The sequence below is a fragment of the Aphis gossypii genome, unplaced genomic scaffold (assembly GCF_020184175.1).
Source record: "Aphis gossypii isolate Hap1 unplaced genomic scaffold, ASM2018417v2 Contig00742, whole genome shotgun sequence".
Taxonomy (NCBI): Eukaryota; Metazoa; Arthropoda; class Insecta; order Hemiptera; family Aphididae; genus Aphis; species Aphis gossypii.
The window spans coordinates 73,990-91,130 of record NW_026083259.1 but is presented as its reverse complement, the minus strand read 5'-3'; the positions used below and the strand labels follow the sequence as shown (position 1 = coordinate 91,130).

The following is a 17,141-nucleotide window of genomic DNA, read 5'->3' as shown; positions in this document are numbered from 1 at the left end:
TCTTTTTAAAACATTTCGTCATTAATACGTAAACAATTGTATAAGTTGTTTGGTTACAACAGACGTGTATGGTATATAATTGTGAAAACAATTTTGGAACTGTCCGAAATGTCCCTTCTGCCATCCAAATATTACAGTTTTTAAGTATTTTTAAATTATCAATCGTCGAAAAAATTAAAATTCTTTTTTCGTTTTATTTATTATATTCAGTACGGTAGACGGAAAAAAAAACCAAAAAAAAAAAAAAACAAAAATAAAAAACCAAAGGAAAAAAAGACCACAGAAATAAAAACCAAAAAAAAAAAAAACCATGAAAATAAAAACCAAATTTTTATATTTTGCTATATTAATTCATATTTCATTAAACATAAGTTTTAATTGTCTAATTAAAAATTTTGATCAATAATCCAACTGCCCAAGTGTTCTACCTGTTAAATATATATTAATAAAAATAATTATAATAATAATAATTTCAAATAGGATATAAGTACTGTTTAAAAAATTTAACATTTTATAATTTTTAAATACTTTTAAAAAATTTGTCACAATACAATAATATAAGTAATAATTTAAAATAAGTTTCACGTTTTAAAAATTGTCAATATAAACATAAATCAGTCAAATACATTATAATACATGGTCAATACAAACAGTCTACAGTCAAATAAGTAAAAATAATAAAATAATAAAAAAAATCGTAAGTTATCGATATCTTATTGTATAGGAGATAGCAGCTAAAAAGTTTTCAATATCGCGCATACCATTATCATAATCCTCGCATAATTTTTTTAATTGGATTTGTATTTTTTTGTACACCGTTTTTTGTCGTTTTTGTTGTGGTACTCCTAATTGAATTTGGGCCAGCTTTGTCTCATCAGCTGCCACTTCCAACCTTATTTTAGCTATAATAGTCCAAATTGTTGGATGTATTTGTCCTACCAATTTACTAAATCTATTGTTCCATCCTTCCGTCGAATTATTTGTGCGTTCTTCGTCATTTGAAGTTGAGTCGTGTACGTTCCATAAATTTGGTGGAAAAATAGGTGGGCAATTTCTTAAGACTATTCTGTTATTTTCATTTCTAACTTGCCTGTACTTTCCATTAACGTATGTTTTATCAAAATAATTTAATAACGTTTCAGCCTCCTCAGGAACAATATTTTTTAAATATGCCATACCATCTTTGACATCTCCAACTGGTAAAAATGCCAAGCCATCCATTTTTCCACAAAATTCAATTAATTTTTGATCTTCTCTGTATTGTGTCTGGAGCCCTAACTCTTGTATTTTCCTATAGGTTGATTGAGTTAAATGGTAGAAACAACCCTGAATGTGTACATGTTGTCCGAGAACATGTGTGATAGCTGTGATAACTGCACGTTCAAAATCAACATGTACTACCATAGGATCAGGAAATAAATGTTGTTCTTCACATTTTTTTAAAATAGTAGTGAGGATTTGCTCATAAGCAGTCAAAGTTTTATTCTGTAAGAGAATATATACCGCCGTTGTAAAACTTTTATTGATTTCTACACGTATAACATACAGTTGTGTAAATAGTTTTGGAGCCAAAGCAAAGTTCCCATCCATATACCATCTCGAAGAACTTGTTAAATTGACAAGCCCTTCATATGTTGCAAACATCACTATCCTTTCATTTGCTTCTTTCCCGTTATCATCAAGTAACAGTACTTTGTTATGTGGTTCTCCTGTAGAACACCACTCACCCTAAACATAAATTAATAAAATAAATAAGTAATAACATTTAATTAGTAAGTAAAAACAATTTAATTTAGAAGTTTCAAGTAAGTACCCACAAATAATAAGTTTAAAATATAACTAACTAATTTGCACATTTTCGTAATTTTTACGTATTTTGTCAAATTTTGAACTTTATATGCTTATAAAAAAAATTGTGCCTGTGTATTTTTAATATTTTTCAACTGCTATTGTAGCGATATACAGGAACCTTGTATTAATTTTTCACGCTTTTTAGCCCAACAAATAAAATTTATAAAACATTTAAAAAATTGAAATTGATTGAGGAATTGATAAAATAACATATGATATAAATCTCAAGTGTCTACGGTTATTCGTTTTTGAATTACAACAAAATTAGAAAATTGCGTGTATACTTCAAGCTTTTTACCCAACAAATAAATAATTGTATTAACATTTATAGAATAAAAACTAAACTTAACCGGCTTCTTCAATTTCGTTAATATGTGTCAAAGGATTGATGACTTACCAAAATCTCAAGTTCGTCTAGTGTAGCTGGATCGATAGGATTTTTCTTTTTTCTGTAGTTTCTAATTGTGCGTTTCAATGTTTCTTCGACAGGCATCCTTGCTCTGGTGTAGTCGTCTAATTGTGGCACTGCTTCAGCATACATCTGCGACGGATTAGCTCCAGAACACTTCGCAGTCTCTTTAATTTTAATAATGGCTTTTGCAACCTCAATTTTTGCTAGCTCAGAAGGGTGCTCATGCGTAATTTTCAGTACTGGGTCTGTTTTATGTACAGAGGTATGGAGAATAGCTGGACAGTTGAGAGAACTCTTTTTACTGCATCTCCATGTATAATATTTTTTCCCCTCATATTTGATAACGAACATATGGCCTTTGAATGTTATTTTGTCATTACCTTTATTTGACGTAATTATTTCCATAATTAAACAAAAGAAAAACTTGAAAAACACAAATTAAACACGACAATCCAGTAACATCAGTTCGATTGCCAATGTTATACTACACTGCGTGTAACAACTAAATAATATTTATAATAATTAGCCGCTAGGTAATACCTACAATAAAATGATGCACGTGTGCCTGTATTATCTGTATTTATCTTAGTTAGCAGTTTAAATAATTCAAACAACTTGTAAGTCCGATTTTGTATCAATAAGATATTATATACAATAATGTAATGTGATGTAGGTACTAGTACTATGCTACTATAGGTACCTTTTTTATCTTAATGGTAGTTCTATGCCTCTATAGTATATAGACTTATAGTACCATTATGATTACCTATATGCTTATACACATATTATAGCCATATTATATAGGTACAAAGATATAAGATATACCTATATAAGATGTATGAGACATGAGTGTATGAAAGTATAAGTGTATAACATAATTAAGCTCGTTTTTATATATAAAAATATAATAAATAATTAAATATTTAAAAAGACTGTAATTTCGGGGGGAGGCTGCAGCCAACTAGGCCTACCCCCAATATACGCCACTGACGATAGTATTCAACAGATAAAACACCTGGGCAGTTGGATTATTGATCAAAATTTTTAATTAGAAAATTAAAACTTATGTTTAATGAAATATGAATAAATATAGCAAAATATAAAAATTTGGTTTTTATTTTCATGGTTTTTTTTTCTTTTGGTTTTTATTTCCGTGGTCTTTTTTTCCTTTGGTTTTTTATTTTTTGGTTTTTTTTCCTAGGTTTTTTTTCCTTGGTTTTTTTTCCGTGATTCATTCAGTACAGCGCCAAATATATTTGTTTTTACACTTTACCATTACTATAAAAAATATGGAGATATCCATTTTATAATAATAAGTTATTACCTTTTTGACTTTTAATAAAAGTAAAAGTCATAATGAAGAAAAAAAATCAAAAGCCAAGTACATCAATTGACGAGTAAAACTCTTATACCAAAATTATCATTAACGTGCTAAAATTTCCAGCTAGTTAACTTATACCTAATAAACCGATAAGGCCTTTACCATTTTTATCTTAATAGCATAATAATATGTATACGTATTAAATACTTATATAGTCTATAGTGACTGGGATCACCGGCCAGTTTTTGTGTAGCAGACTACGAACAACTAATTTAAAATATTATATTTCTACCATAAAATATAAAATTTAAACCAGAGATACAATTTTATGTAATAAACTGATAAAAATAAAATAAAAAGATATTATGTTCGAAAATATTTTTGTTTAAAGACATTTTGACCGGTCACCGCCTGTGAATATACAACGCATAGATTATAATTGAACTGTTCAGAAATAATGTTCTTACACCATTCAGGGACCGTCACTGTTCATCGTAATTATAAAACGGTTTATACACGGTTAAAGAACCGAGCAACAAAACTTTCTAGTTTAATGTATATATATAGGCGTTTTGGTGCATTTTGTAAACGAAAATGCATGCACTTAAAGACTAATTAATATTATATTATGTAATAGTTTGAAGTCGGTGTCATAAATGTCTAAATAACACACCGAACGATGCTAAGAATATTACTAAAATAAGGTACCAAATACGGAATAACCGAATAAACAATTAAAAGAATATCTGTGGGTGTATCAGATAATCATCGGTGTTCGGTTCAGTAAAAGTTTTATATCACCGTGTTTTATTAACCACGCATGCACCGAATGCTAACACCGCGAAATAAAACCTCGTGTATTATTGTTATTTACAAAGTTGTATATGTATAACGTGTTTACTGATAAATATTGCCGCCAATTCATTATTGTTCTTGTGATTAGTAATGTGTTGTCTCCGTGACTGTCGCGACTCCGCTTGTCTCGTAATTATATTAAAACCAACAAATGGAAATAATATTTTACATCATTAGAATATTACATGACGTGACTCCTGCTTTTTTATTTTCAAGAAAATTTAAAAACATACGACTGTCATTATTAAGTAGACACCTATTAATATTCATTATTAGTCTATATAGGCATAACACTAATGACCCCCCTCTATTTTATCTTCCCTATATACCACTGCTGTAAGCCTGTAACTGGTGTTATAATGACATTATTTTCTTTACAAATATGTAGTGACACATCTGTTTGTATTGAGCTTTTTAGTTCACTTAAAATATAATTAATTATAATTACAATTACATTAATGTTTAATGCGTATGGTAAACCATTAAACCATCTAGAAAAATGGCTTATTAGACAAGTATAATGCTAAAGTCTGTACTATTATTTCAACTAGTTAAAATTGCGTTGAAAATATTTTAACATAAAATTACATTTTTAAATAAAAATATACCTATAATGTAATATTTTTTACGCTGTGGATATACACCCAACCATAGTAGACGCCCGACCATGATCGGACTAATAGTAGGCGCCCGACCATGGTCGGACTGATAGTAGACACACAACCATGGTCGGACTGATAGTAGACACACGACCATGGTCGGGCTGATAGTAGACACACGACCATGATCAGACTGATAGTAGACACACGACCATATTGTTATGAAATGCGCGGCGATTTATATTTAAATTTGTAAAATTTGTTATTTAAGCTAACCTTTGAGTAAAACCCAATATTTTTGTACATCCTCGCATTTATGCTATTAAGATAATTTTTATTGTGTTCTATTACAATAGTAGATAAAGTGACCTATATAAAAGAATACAAAAGATTATCATGTATACAATAGACCTGAAATATAAATACACAATATGCAAGAAGTAAACCCTAACCTGATGTTATTAATACATTTGTCATACAGTTTACTCTTAAACACGGAAAGTGACTAGTGTTTTTGGTGATTTATTCATATTTAATTTTAAATAATAATTAAACAAACAAAATGTTAGCGGTTGGTCAGTTATTCGAGTCTTACTCTGACTTTCTAAGTGAATTTGAGAATTACAAAAAAACATTTTTTCATGATTTTTCCACAAATGATTGTCGCACATTAAATGTAGCTCGTCAAAAATATCCGAAGAAACTAGAATTTACTCCAGATAATTTAAAATATTATTTTATTAAATTTATTTGCATTCATGGTGGTACTTTTAAGAAAAGTAAAAAATGTGAAGATCTACGATCCACATCGTAAGTATTATCAGTCTTCATGCTCATTACCATAAGGTTTGGACATTTATGCTATTTTATATTATTTAGCACAATGAAATAAAATTGTCCAGCATTTATCTATGTAAGAGTTACTAGCGATGGCATGAAGTTGGAAATTTCAAAAATGGACGAAACACATAACCATGAGACTTCTGCATTGTTGTTTTCCAATTTACCAAATCAACGGCGCTTAGCTCCTCAAATGAAAGTAGAAGTACTCGAACTTATGGATATGAAGGCAAACAAAAAGCTGATCCAGTCCAAAATCCACACTGAAACTGGTAAAATGGTAACATTAAGGGACTTATCCAACATACGTAGTACAGGTACATAAAACACAGTCTTACATTAAAAAGTTTATCTTGTTAAATCTCATTATTTTACAGAGATAAAAAAGCGAGGAGTTAAAACTTTTGAGGAAACTTTGGAAGACGTTAAAAAGCTTTATCACTGCAACGTTGAACTGTTGATCGACCATGAAGGGAATTTCTTGGGCATGTTTATTCAGGACTCAAGAATGAGGGAAGAGTTTCAAGCATTCCCCGAGGTGATTATCTATAAAATGAATACATTATATTATATAATATTAATAAAATGTACTTTATATATATCTGTGTAGATGGTTTGCGCGGATGCAACATACAAGTTAATTGATATCAAAATTCCATTATATGTTTTGTTAATCGAGGATGGCAATTGTCAAAACGAGATTGCAGCTCTTGGATCGTTGGTCAATGAACAGCGAGAGACATTAGAATGGTTTTTTTAACAAGTTTAAAGAATGTAACCCAGCCTGTTCAATGACAAGAGTCTTCATTACAGATAAAGATATGAAGGAGCGTACTGTAATTAAATCTTTATTCCCACAATGTAGACTGGTGATTTGTTTATTCCACACACTACGCACATTAATCGCGAGATCACCTGCGAAAAATTAGGAATAACTCCAGATGAAAGGGATGCAAGTAAAGGTATAATTGAAAAGTTATGTTATTGCAAAAGCGAAAGAGAATACCAAGATATGTATACCATTTTTTTAAGTGAAGCTCCTCATGCGGTAAAAAATTATTTTATTAAAAATTGGCATGATATCCGTGAAGAGTGGGTTACTGGATTGGCATTCAATAGTGGTAACTTTTTAAATGCAACTAATAAAAGGCTAGAAGCTTTAATTCAAAATTAAAATCTGTGATACCAACCTTTTCCAACCTTTCCGAATTCTTTAAACAACTATTTGTAGTTCTCAAGTGTGTTCGTTCGGAGAGGGATAGCAATACAATTGGTATAATCCAAAAACGTCCAACCCAACAGTTTAGAAACGAAGACGAATATAAATATTATACGCTTTTGACGCCATATGCATTTAATTATTTAAAACAAAGTCTAACAAGCACAGACAAAAGTAATGTCCTTAGTACTACTACATTAACTGTATACTCTTGTGGATTTTTTAATTCGATGAAACTGCCATGTGTCCATATTTTTAATAAACGGAGATCAACAAATAATTGTTTGTATGATGAGAAACTATGTGACAAAAGATGGACACGCAACTACTATTATAAGTCTCAAACAATTCTCAAAGAACCACTGATGCCATGTGAGGGTGAAACTCCTGTTTTTGTTGACATATAACCAAAAAATAAAAAAGACTATTATCAGCCAATGAAAAATTTCAAAAATCTTCAATAAAATTATCTAAATTAGCTGAAATTCTACCTATATCTTTATAACATACTTATGAAAGAAGAATGGATCAATTAGAAAATATTATAAGTTTATAGAGCAAAAATGAAGAAATTAGCATTGTAAAATTGTCCAACATGCCGTCAACAAGTATAGTTAGTGAGGAAATTGATCAGCCTAAAGAATGTTACGATCAAATCAATTTCAATCAGTCGTCAGGTACCTATGTAAGAAAATACTAATTACAACATTATTTAACTTGAAATTTATAATTTAGAAAAAATTACATTACATAGTGACATGCTCTCAACAAGCCTAGTTGGCGAAGCGATTGATCAACCCGATGAATATCAATTCAATGCCGGAACAGGTCAGTCAACAAGTGACAAAATTGATATTGTCCAAACTCTAACTGAATGTTAAAATTGCCATAAAAGACATAAAGTTACCAATAAAAGTCAAATGCTGTGGTAGACCTAAGGGTGCAACAAAAACCACAATAGGTCTACAGATCAAACGAAAACCAGTTATACCAGTACCATTTGTTTTACTAAATTTTTTGATCAAGGAAAACTTGATAATGGAATGGCTTACTAACAAGGCAGTTGTAAAAAAGGTGAGAAAAGAAAAATATATTATACAAGAAGGAAATGTCCAACATCCAGAAAATGTGTCAAACGGAATTGTCGAGAACGAGGTTGATGTAGGGAGTATCAAGCCATACTGTTCTAAAGAAGCACGGAGAGCAGTAATTTCTTTAATGAAAACAAAAAAAAGAACACCATCTGAATATGCCCAACGTGCAACTACGAAATAGAAGAACGACCATCTATTTTGTACGACTCTTGCTTTGCTTGGAAATTTGGAATCATATGGATTGTGTCAAGGATAAGGAACACATCAAGCATTGGTTTTGCGATAAATGCTACGCAAATTGCAAATAATATAACATAATAATTAACATAATAAATTACAATGTATATAATATTACATACATAGTATAATTACCTTAAAAATTGGCTTTCAGGTTATTCAAATTGAAGTAGGTAAGTCACGACTCACGAGGAATTCAACGTTGACAATTAAATGTTAGGTTATTCAGTGAACACTGAACAGAGACTAGACTCTGTAGTCTATACCACTAGAGAGTAAACACTTAACACTGATGATTGATCAGTAATGACTAATAATTAAATATTATAGCTATATTATGACTATATATATATATATATAAATTAAAACAATAACAATATGGTATTATGGTCGTGTGTCTACTATCAGTCCGACCAGGGTCGGGCGCCTACTATATTCCCGACTATGGTCGGGTGTATATCCACAGCGTATTTTTTATTCAGTTAAACTGACTTAAATTTAATTCTAAATATTTTTACTTATGCCCAATTATATACATGTATAGGTTACAATATACAGTAAGCAAATACATTAGGTACTTACCTATTATTTTTTATGACAAAACTTATTACATAATTGCTAGGTAATATAAAATATAAAAATATGGTTTTATATATTCTAGACATAATCATGCACACTGCACATTACCAGATATATATTGGATATAGTAATCATATAGGTAAATACCTATTATAAGTATTCACGTTTAAACTTAGTTCCGTTAAAATAATCACTATTCTAATCACAGCTACAACTCGTACTATTAAAAATACATATATTACCTAACAATTCAAGATGATATATGTATACACATGATCACTACAATATACATATACATTATAAACATATGTATGTACCTAACATGTATAATAACAAAATATATTATTTAAATTATTTAAAAATGTATATGATTATGAATAAGGATAGATACAAAGTTATTAGTTTTGGTCACTAGGTATTTCCAAACTTCCTATAGCTTATCAAAAGTATATAGGTACCTAAGTTAAATTACTAAAGCTTATTGTAGGTAGTTAGGTACTTTTATAATATTATGATTATACAATAATATACATATTATATTGGTATATAGTAGTAGATAATATATTGTATAGATAGGTTAAATTATTATTTATGCAATTCTTTCTCCAGTAATTAGGTACTTAGTAAAAGTAAATAAGTCAGTAATTTATCACTTCAACAATAATAATTAATAATTAAATTAATTGTTTATATTTATCAAACTATTATACCCATTCAAAATGGTAGATATTTGTTAAACTGTTTATAGTTAGTTAGGAATAGTTTAATTAATAAATATTACTATATAGAATAAAATAAAGTTAAATTGTTTATGAGTGATAAATGATAATATGATTATTTTAAATGTTAACTACTGGCATTATTATTGTAAACTGTTAAATTGTAATAGGTCTATAGATAGGTACTAAATTTGATTAATTGAGGTAATATTAGATCTAGTAATAAATTTATAAAATATAAAACTGGTTGGTACCTATATATTAAATATATTGGACAGTTGAACTTTTTTTTTTGTGCTTACAATTTCTATAAAATTAAGCATGTTGACATTACCTATGTTATGTTATTTAGCTGGTCAACTAAAATTTAGTTAATTAAATTTTAATTAGATATATATTTATGTACATAAATATGTTTTATTATTTTAGTAGACATTAAAATATTAATAAAAATTCAATTTTTGCCTGATTTTACTAAAACTTATATTTAAACTTCATCATAATCACTGAATTATTAAAAATGAATTCTTTAACATTTATATTAGTTATGTAGCTTAAACTCTCAGCATTTCAATAGGTCATCAAAAAGTACTCGATACTGTCGCAGAAAACAAAAAGCAGCTCGTTCCATTGCTAGGTATCTTATTTTCATCAAGTAGTGAAAATGACGAAGATAGTTCATTATTGACACGAAATTCAACAATTCCCCTAGTTACTGAAAAAATTGTCTCCAACAATTTAGAAGGAAATGGCAGTCATAAATTTAACAGTAACAATTCACATTTTTCCTCTGATTCTTCTGATAAATATTTAAGTAGTTCTAGCATAACAGAAGATGATATCTTGCCCCTTGAATCAGATGAAGGACTTGATACCATAATTGCAAGATGGGCTATCCGTCGTAGTATTACTCTACCTTAGATGATCTGTTATTAAGTTTATCTAAATATTCTCATTTCAAAACTTTACCAAAGGACTCGAGGACTTTATTAAAAACCCCAACCATAACTTTAATAAAACAGATCAAGGGTGGTATTTATCACCACTTTGGTATTCAACAAGAAATTGAACACATGATTGAACTTAATTGTAATCTGCCTTGTACATTAGAACTGACAGTCGGAATAGATGGTCTACCTATTTCTAAAAATCCACCAAGTCAACTGTGGCCAATACTTGGATACTTTTCAAATTTGGAATTAAACAAATTTAAAGTTTTTATGATTGGCGCTTATTATGGTAAACCTAAACCTGAAGATTCCAATGAGTTTTTGCAAGATTTTGTAAATGAGTTGTGTGATCTTATAAATATTGGCGTTGTTTCTAATAATACACACTTCAAAGTAATACTAAAGGCTTTGATATGTGATACTCCGGCAAAATCATATATACTGAATGTAAAACGACATACTGGCAAAAAATCTTGTGTAAGATGTATTATTTCAGGTCAATATGAAAATAACAGAGTATTTTTTCCACTCTTAAATTTGCCTCTTAGAACACATGATGATTTTATTGCTCACTCTGATACTGAATTTCATTCTGGCCATACTATATTAGTAAATATACCCAAGTTTAATCTTGTACATGATATACCGTTTGATTATATGCATTGTGTGTGTATTGGTATCATGAAAAAATTATTAGTTTTTTGGAATGGTGGAATCAAACGTCACAACTTGACTCTTCCTCATAACTTGATTTTATCATTGGATGATAAGTTAAATGATTTAGGTCATTATATACCAGAAGAGTTTCAAAGAGCACCGAATGCCAATAGTCGAAAACATCCTTTTCGAGATGCCAGCCGATGAAAAGCGACAGAGATGCGTCAACTTCTCTTGTATACTGGTACGGTTGTTCTACATGGTATTGTTAACAAGGAAGTGTATGATCACTTTATACAGTTGTGTATTGCTATACGAATCCTATCGACTAGTAACATTTCATAGGAGTATATTGACTATGCAAAATCTTTAATACATAGTTTTGTTTCATTGTTTGCTCATATTTATGGGAGGTCTTATATGTCTCACAATATGCATATTATTTCACATTTAGCAGACGATGTTAAGAAGTTTGGGACTCTCGATAACTTTTCAGCTTTCCCATTTGAAAGCTATATGCAACCGTTAAAAAAAAAATCAAGAGTGGTATGAAACCGTTGGAACAATTAGTACGCCGCTATGCCGAAGAAAATAAAATATGTCAATTAAATAAAAATGAAAATACAATTTGTCTTGGACCAGTAAAAATGCAGCATAAACTAAATAATCGACCAATGACCCAAAATATATGTGAACCTCAATTTACAGGATGGAAAACAGAAAAATTTGTTATAAAATTAAACAAAGCAAATAATTGTGTGAAAATGAAAAGTGGTGATTTAGTACTAATAGACAATATTGCAACTTCCCAATTAGATCGAAGCATACTAATTATTGGACGAAAGTTTGAGAAAGTTGTAGAATATTTTAATGTATCCTGTTCTTCAGAATTATTGAACATACATTTAGTTTCACAACTGAGTTATCTTCAGCCATGGAAATTAACTGACATTAGTGAAAAAATGATGCGTTTCCTTATTCTAGATGATGAAACAAAATCTGTCGTTATGCCTTTGTTACATTTACAATAGTGTATTAATTTAGTTTTGTTTTGTATATACAACATAATATAATAGCTAACTAAAGTAGTAATAATTATTAAAAATTAAAACTAAATATAATTTATTACAATGTAAATAATAATTTTTAATTTCTAATCACCAACAATATAATAAACCAATACAAATGCAGTAGATAATTATAATTCAATAATTTTTTAAGGCTTTAGGTTTTTTTTTTATCCATACATAATAGATCAACCATCTATTACAATACATTTTAGTTCATTATTTTTATTTTTTTTTTATGATTCGTTGTATAATATATTTATATTTAATATAAATATAGGCCATGATATGTTGTAATTTTCAACCCTACAAATCAAGTTCAATATGTGCCAGAAACATGGATTAATTATAAAAACAATATATGCTGGTTTCCATACTGCCAAACAGATGAAAATCATATTTTTTACTGCATCACGAACATGATAAACAAAAGTATAATTCCTAATGTGGAGGATGGTACCAATTGTAGCAGGGCCGTTTAGTAAGTATATTATTATGAATAAAACAAGTTTGTTTGTTTATTATTTTACTCTTGATAATTAGAAAAGGCATTACAATCAAAATCAGTGTCCAAGGCTTGGACTGATCTGATGAAAATGACGAAGTGAAAAGTAATTCATCTCCGAAGTATCCATAGCCTAAAAAAGGAGAATGATGCCAAAATGTGCACGTGTGATAGAAAAAGAGTTTAGTCCTAGTCTCCCAAAACCACCAACAACTCAGATTAATTCAATTGGTAATTTATTATTTAATTCTATTTATTTTCAAGACATATAATATATATATTTTTAATGTTAATGAATGTATAAATTGTTTAAATGTAATAACTAGTACAAATAAAGAGACAAAAATATATTTTTTGTCACGCCTGCACCGAAAGTTTGGTTTTTGACCACGGTTGAAGCGTTCGAAAGCGTCCTTTTTTCGTCCAGCGGGCGGTAAAGTGGAAATCCCCAAAGTGCCGAGCGGAAAAGAGGAAATCCCCAAAAGTGCCGGGCGGAAAAGAGGAAATCCCCAAAAGTGCCGGCCGCCGGGCGCGTAGGTATCCCCTGCACAACCAGAAACTAACATGTACACCTACCACGGTTCTTACAAAACATAAACTTTTGGTTACATCTTAAATGTATAGTAACCTCCTTGCATGACGCATAAACATTTAAACATATTTAATTTGCACTGTTCCTATATAAGTGCGTCGAACGATGCGTTAGTAATAGTCTATAATTGTTGCATAGATCCCTGCATAACCTTTTTCATAAACGCAGGGGCGTAACAAAAAATAGTATGTGTGGCTCGCGCGGGAAGGCCATTTCAGTCTTGGGCGAAATGCGGCACTTGCCTACGGCTCGTGCCGCACACAACGCCCGCGACTGAAATGGCTCACTTCCCGCCCTTGCCACACAATATACTAATTCGAAAACTGATGAAGCACCAGATTTAGATGACGGATCAACTAATATAACAACTGAACTTGAACACTATTATAATCATAAAGAGGATAAGATAAAAAGTATATTAAATTTATGAGTCACTAATTCATTTTTTTTTTATTTCATCTTAATTTCAAAACAAATCATTGGTATAATGTATTTATTTTTAATATAGAAAGTAATATGGGTGTTGGCTCGCCTTCAGCTTTAATAACAAAGGATTAATGGGCCTTAGCGGCCGGGAGGGTAGGCAACTTATTGCACTACCGTCCCATGAGTATAATAAAAGAAACTGGTTGTATTGGTTACATAAAATTTGTATAATAATTGACCACTTGGTCCAATAAATGAATAAAATAATAACAATATATCAGACAGTAGGATAATATCAGTGATCAGTCAAACTTAGAATATTATATAATAATGTTATACTCAATAATACTAATAACAATAATAAATAATGACCCGTCGGCCAATGACTAATTATAATAAAATATATCACATACCCTTGGGGTTATGGCGTCTTGAGGTGCCGGGATCCGTATAATAATAATAAGTTTAAAATACAATAAAAAGTACAAGATTGATCCCGCACACACTCAAGAACGCCGCTAACCTCAACACGAAGAAACAAGAACTCACAATACACACTGCTACAGCGGACACACAACGCAACAAACCACGAGGGACACAATCTTCTGCTGGTAATCAATGACCGCCCTAAACTAGGGGAAAAACAATTAAATGATGGGCAATAAATGCGCGAACGATAGTTACCAAACAGAAGAAATCACAAAACACAAGAAAAACGTGGTTTGACAGCTGCAGCAGGAACAAGAAACACAGTATGGCACGGGCGCACGGCTTGCTGGATCGTGGGCAGCGGACCAAAGTAAAGTGCACGAATTTACACATAACGGACAGGAGAACGAAGAAACTCAAAAGAACGGTCTTTCAGTGTCACCACACTAAAACAATAAACAATGGAAAAACTAGAAACTTTGTGACACTGAAAGCATGACTAGATGAAAAACTTAAAGTTTTGAACATAACCGAATATAAGAAAACATTGATAATGATTCCACAGCTGGCCGGTCGCACACTAACGCCTGATAAGCGTCAGCCGACGAAGGCTGCAACTGTGGAACGCACCGTTACGTGCACATGAAAACGATAACAGAAGAAAACATAGATAACACAAACATAATAACAAAAAAAGGCCATATTGGCACAAACAATGGGTGTTCCTTCTACTTCTGAGGTAAAAGATACTCATTATGGTACAAATTACATGCAAGAAACTTCTTCAAACACACCCAAAGAATATCCTCATAAAACTAAAAGTATATTTATACCTAAATACCTAATTTTTATTTTAACTGATTGTTGCCGTTGGGCTTTTACGAAGTATGAGACAATATTATAATAGACTGTATAACTACCTTCTGGTATCGAATATAAGACAACGCCTTGTGGGATTAAGGTATGCAACACAAGGCACACTGCCTAGAATCAATGGGGTAGGCAATAAAACATGACGACGACGAAGACTATGACAGGAGGAGACTAAAATAGCTTAACGGCCATGGGAATGAGGAAGTTGATTTTAAACACGGGAAAGGGGAAGACGAGTTTAGTTATAAGGGGGGATATCTCGGTGGTCGGAATCGGTATGGTGCAATGACCACCGAGCTCACATAAATCGGACTATACTTAAAATTAAGATGATGGTGATGATGGTGGCGATGACGATGATGACTCGAAGACCTGGGCGGCCTCTCACACACCACGGCGGATGCTGGCGGTCTTACGCAGCGGACTCGGATCAGGAATTGTCTCCACTTGTCGCAGGCCACAGACGCTGTTGATCAACAGGCACCAATCCCGGTATCGGGCGATGGAGGAGCTACGCCCACCGTCCCTCTCGGTGACAGATTTTGTCACCAGTACACCGCGATAGTTATACACACCCAAATAAGATAATATATAAAAACTCACGTCTAGTTGTCGTTGATGGTGTGTTTATTGTGGAATATTGCAATAATAGTAATAATAATAGTAACAGCAAGTGCAATGATAAACTTAAATAATACAATAACTCCGGAAGGATAAAATTTAGTACAACACTTCGGTCACAGTGACCCGATCGGCACAACCGTACGAATGTCACAATGACAAAATAAATAATATTGTTAGACTTGTTGCCACATTGACACCAAAACAAACAATACTTATAAGCTGCTTTAATAGCAAGAATAACGAAAAAACAAAACGATCAGTGATGTACGTCTATGTACCGGAACCGAACAACGAGTAAAATAAAAGTAATGATAAGAAAAAAAAATTCTTGGTCGCGTAATCACAATGACAATAATTAAACAGGTGATAATAAAACAAAGACAATGTAGCGACAACGATAATAATAACAAAATTAAAATAAAATAATTTACATACAGGTAATTATAAATCACATACACAACGGACGAGGAAGGGGATAAAGATAAAGATGGGTCGCCGCAGTCGTGTTTTCAGCATGTTATATAATAATAATAAATAGAATTTGCCTCAGCAACACTGATATCATTATAAAAGTATATATATTATTTAAAAGCTATTTTTTGTTTATTCAGTTTCTGATTCAAAGTTTGATGTTCTTAATCTTGATACTTCAATAACAAACAATATTTGTAACAACATTAAGGTAAGATATATAGTAGGATGGGTCATTTTTTTATTATTTTTATTTTTTTGTAGGCACAGCGATAAAAGGGTGCCAAATAGAGGTTAAATGTCGTGTGGAAAGTTTCATTTAATTTAAAGGTGTTTAACTGCCTCCGGATTGTCGTCAAAGTTTCAAATTTTTAATACATGTATTTGATCGGAAAAAAATAATCGATTTACTGTCTATTACGTAATAATACGTATATTATCTTTAAATATAATATTATTATCGTTGTAATAGCACAAAACAAAATTAAATCATAAATAAAACCGATACACTTGGATTTTATCTTAGCGATACGTAAATTTCGTAAATATGATATCAACGAAAGATTATTGCTAGCCGTCGCTATTGTTGTAATATATATTAGGTAAACGACTGAGGTGGGGAAAACACTGCCATTTGGCTAATGACGATGCTATGTTGTATGTGTTTAGACTTTTGTATCAATCAGTATTGCCTTGGTTATTACTGAAGAACTTGTGTTGTGACCGACGAACGTTCACGTGTTTTAAAGTATGGAACGTAGGGGAACATGGGGCAAAGCGGGGTACCGGGGCAAAGTGGGGACATCGTATTATCTAGGTAT

The 17,141-nt window shown here is 31.0% G+C and overlaps 1 protein-coding gene across 1 annotated transcript; it reads left to right on the top strand.

Moving 5' to 3' along the window:
• Positions 1-10,799: 10,799 nt before the first annotated feature.
• On the top strand, positions 10,800-11,540 carry LOC126555188 (uncharacterized). The gene has a single exon (XM_050210147.1). It carries the CDS (start codon positions 10,800-10,802, stop codon positions 11,538-11,540), a length of 741 nt encoding a protein of 246 aa, XP_050066104.1.
• Positions 11,541-17,141: the final 5,601 nt, after the last annotated feature.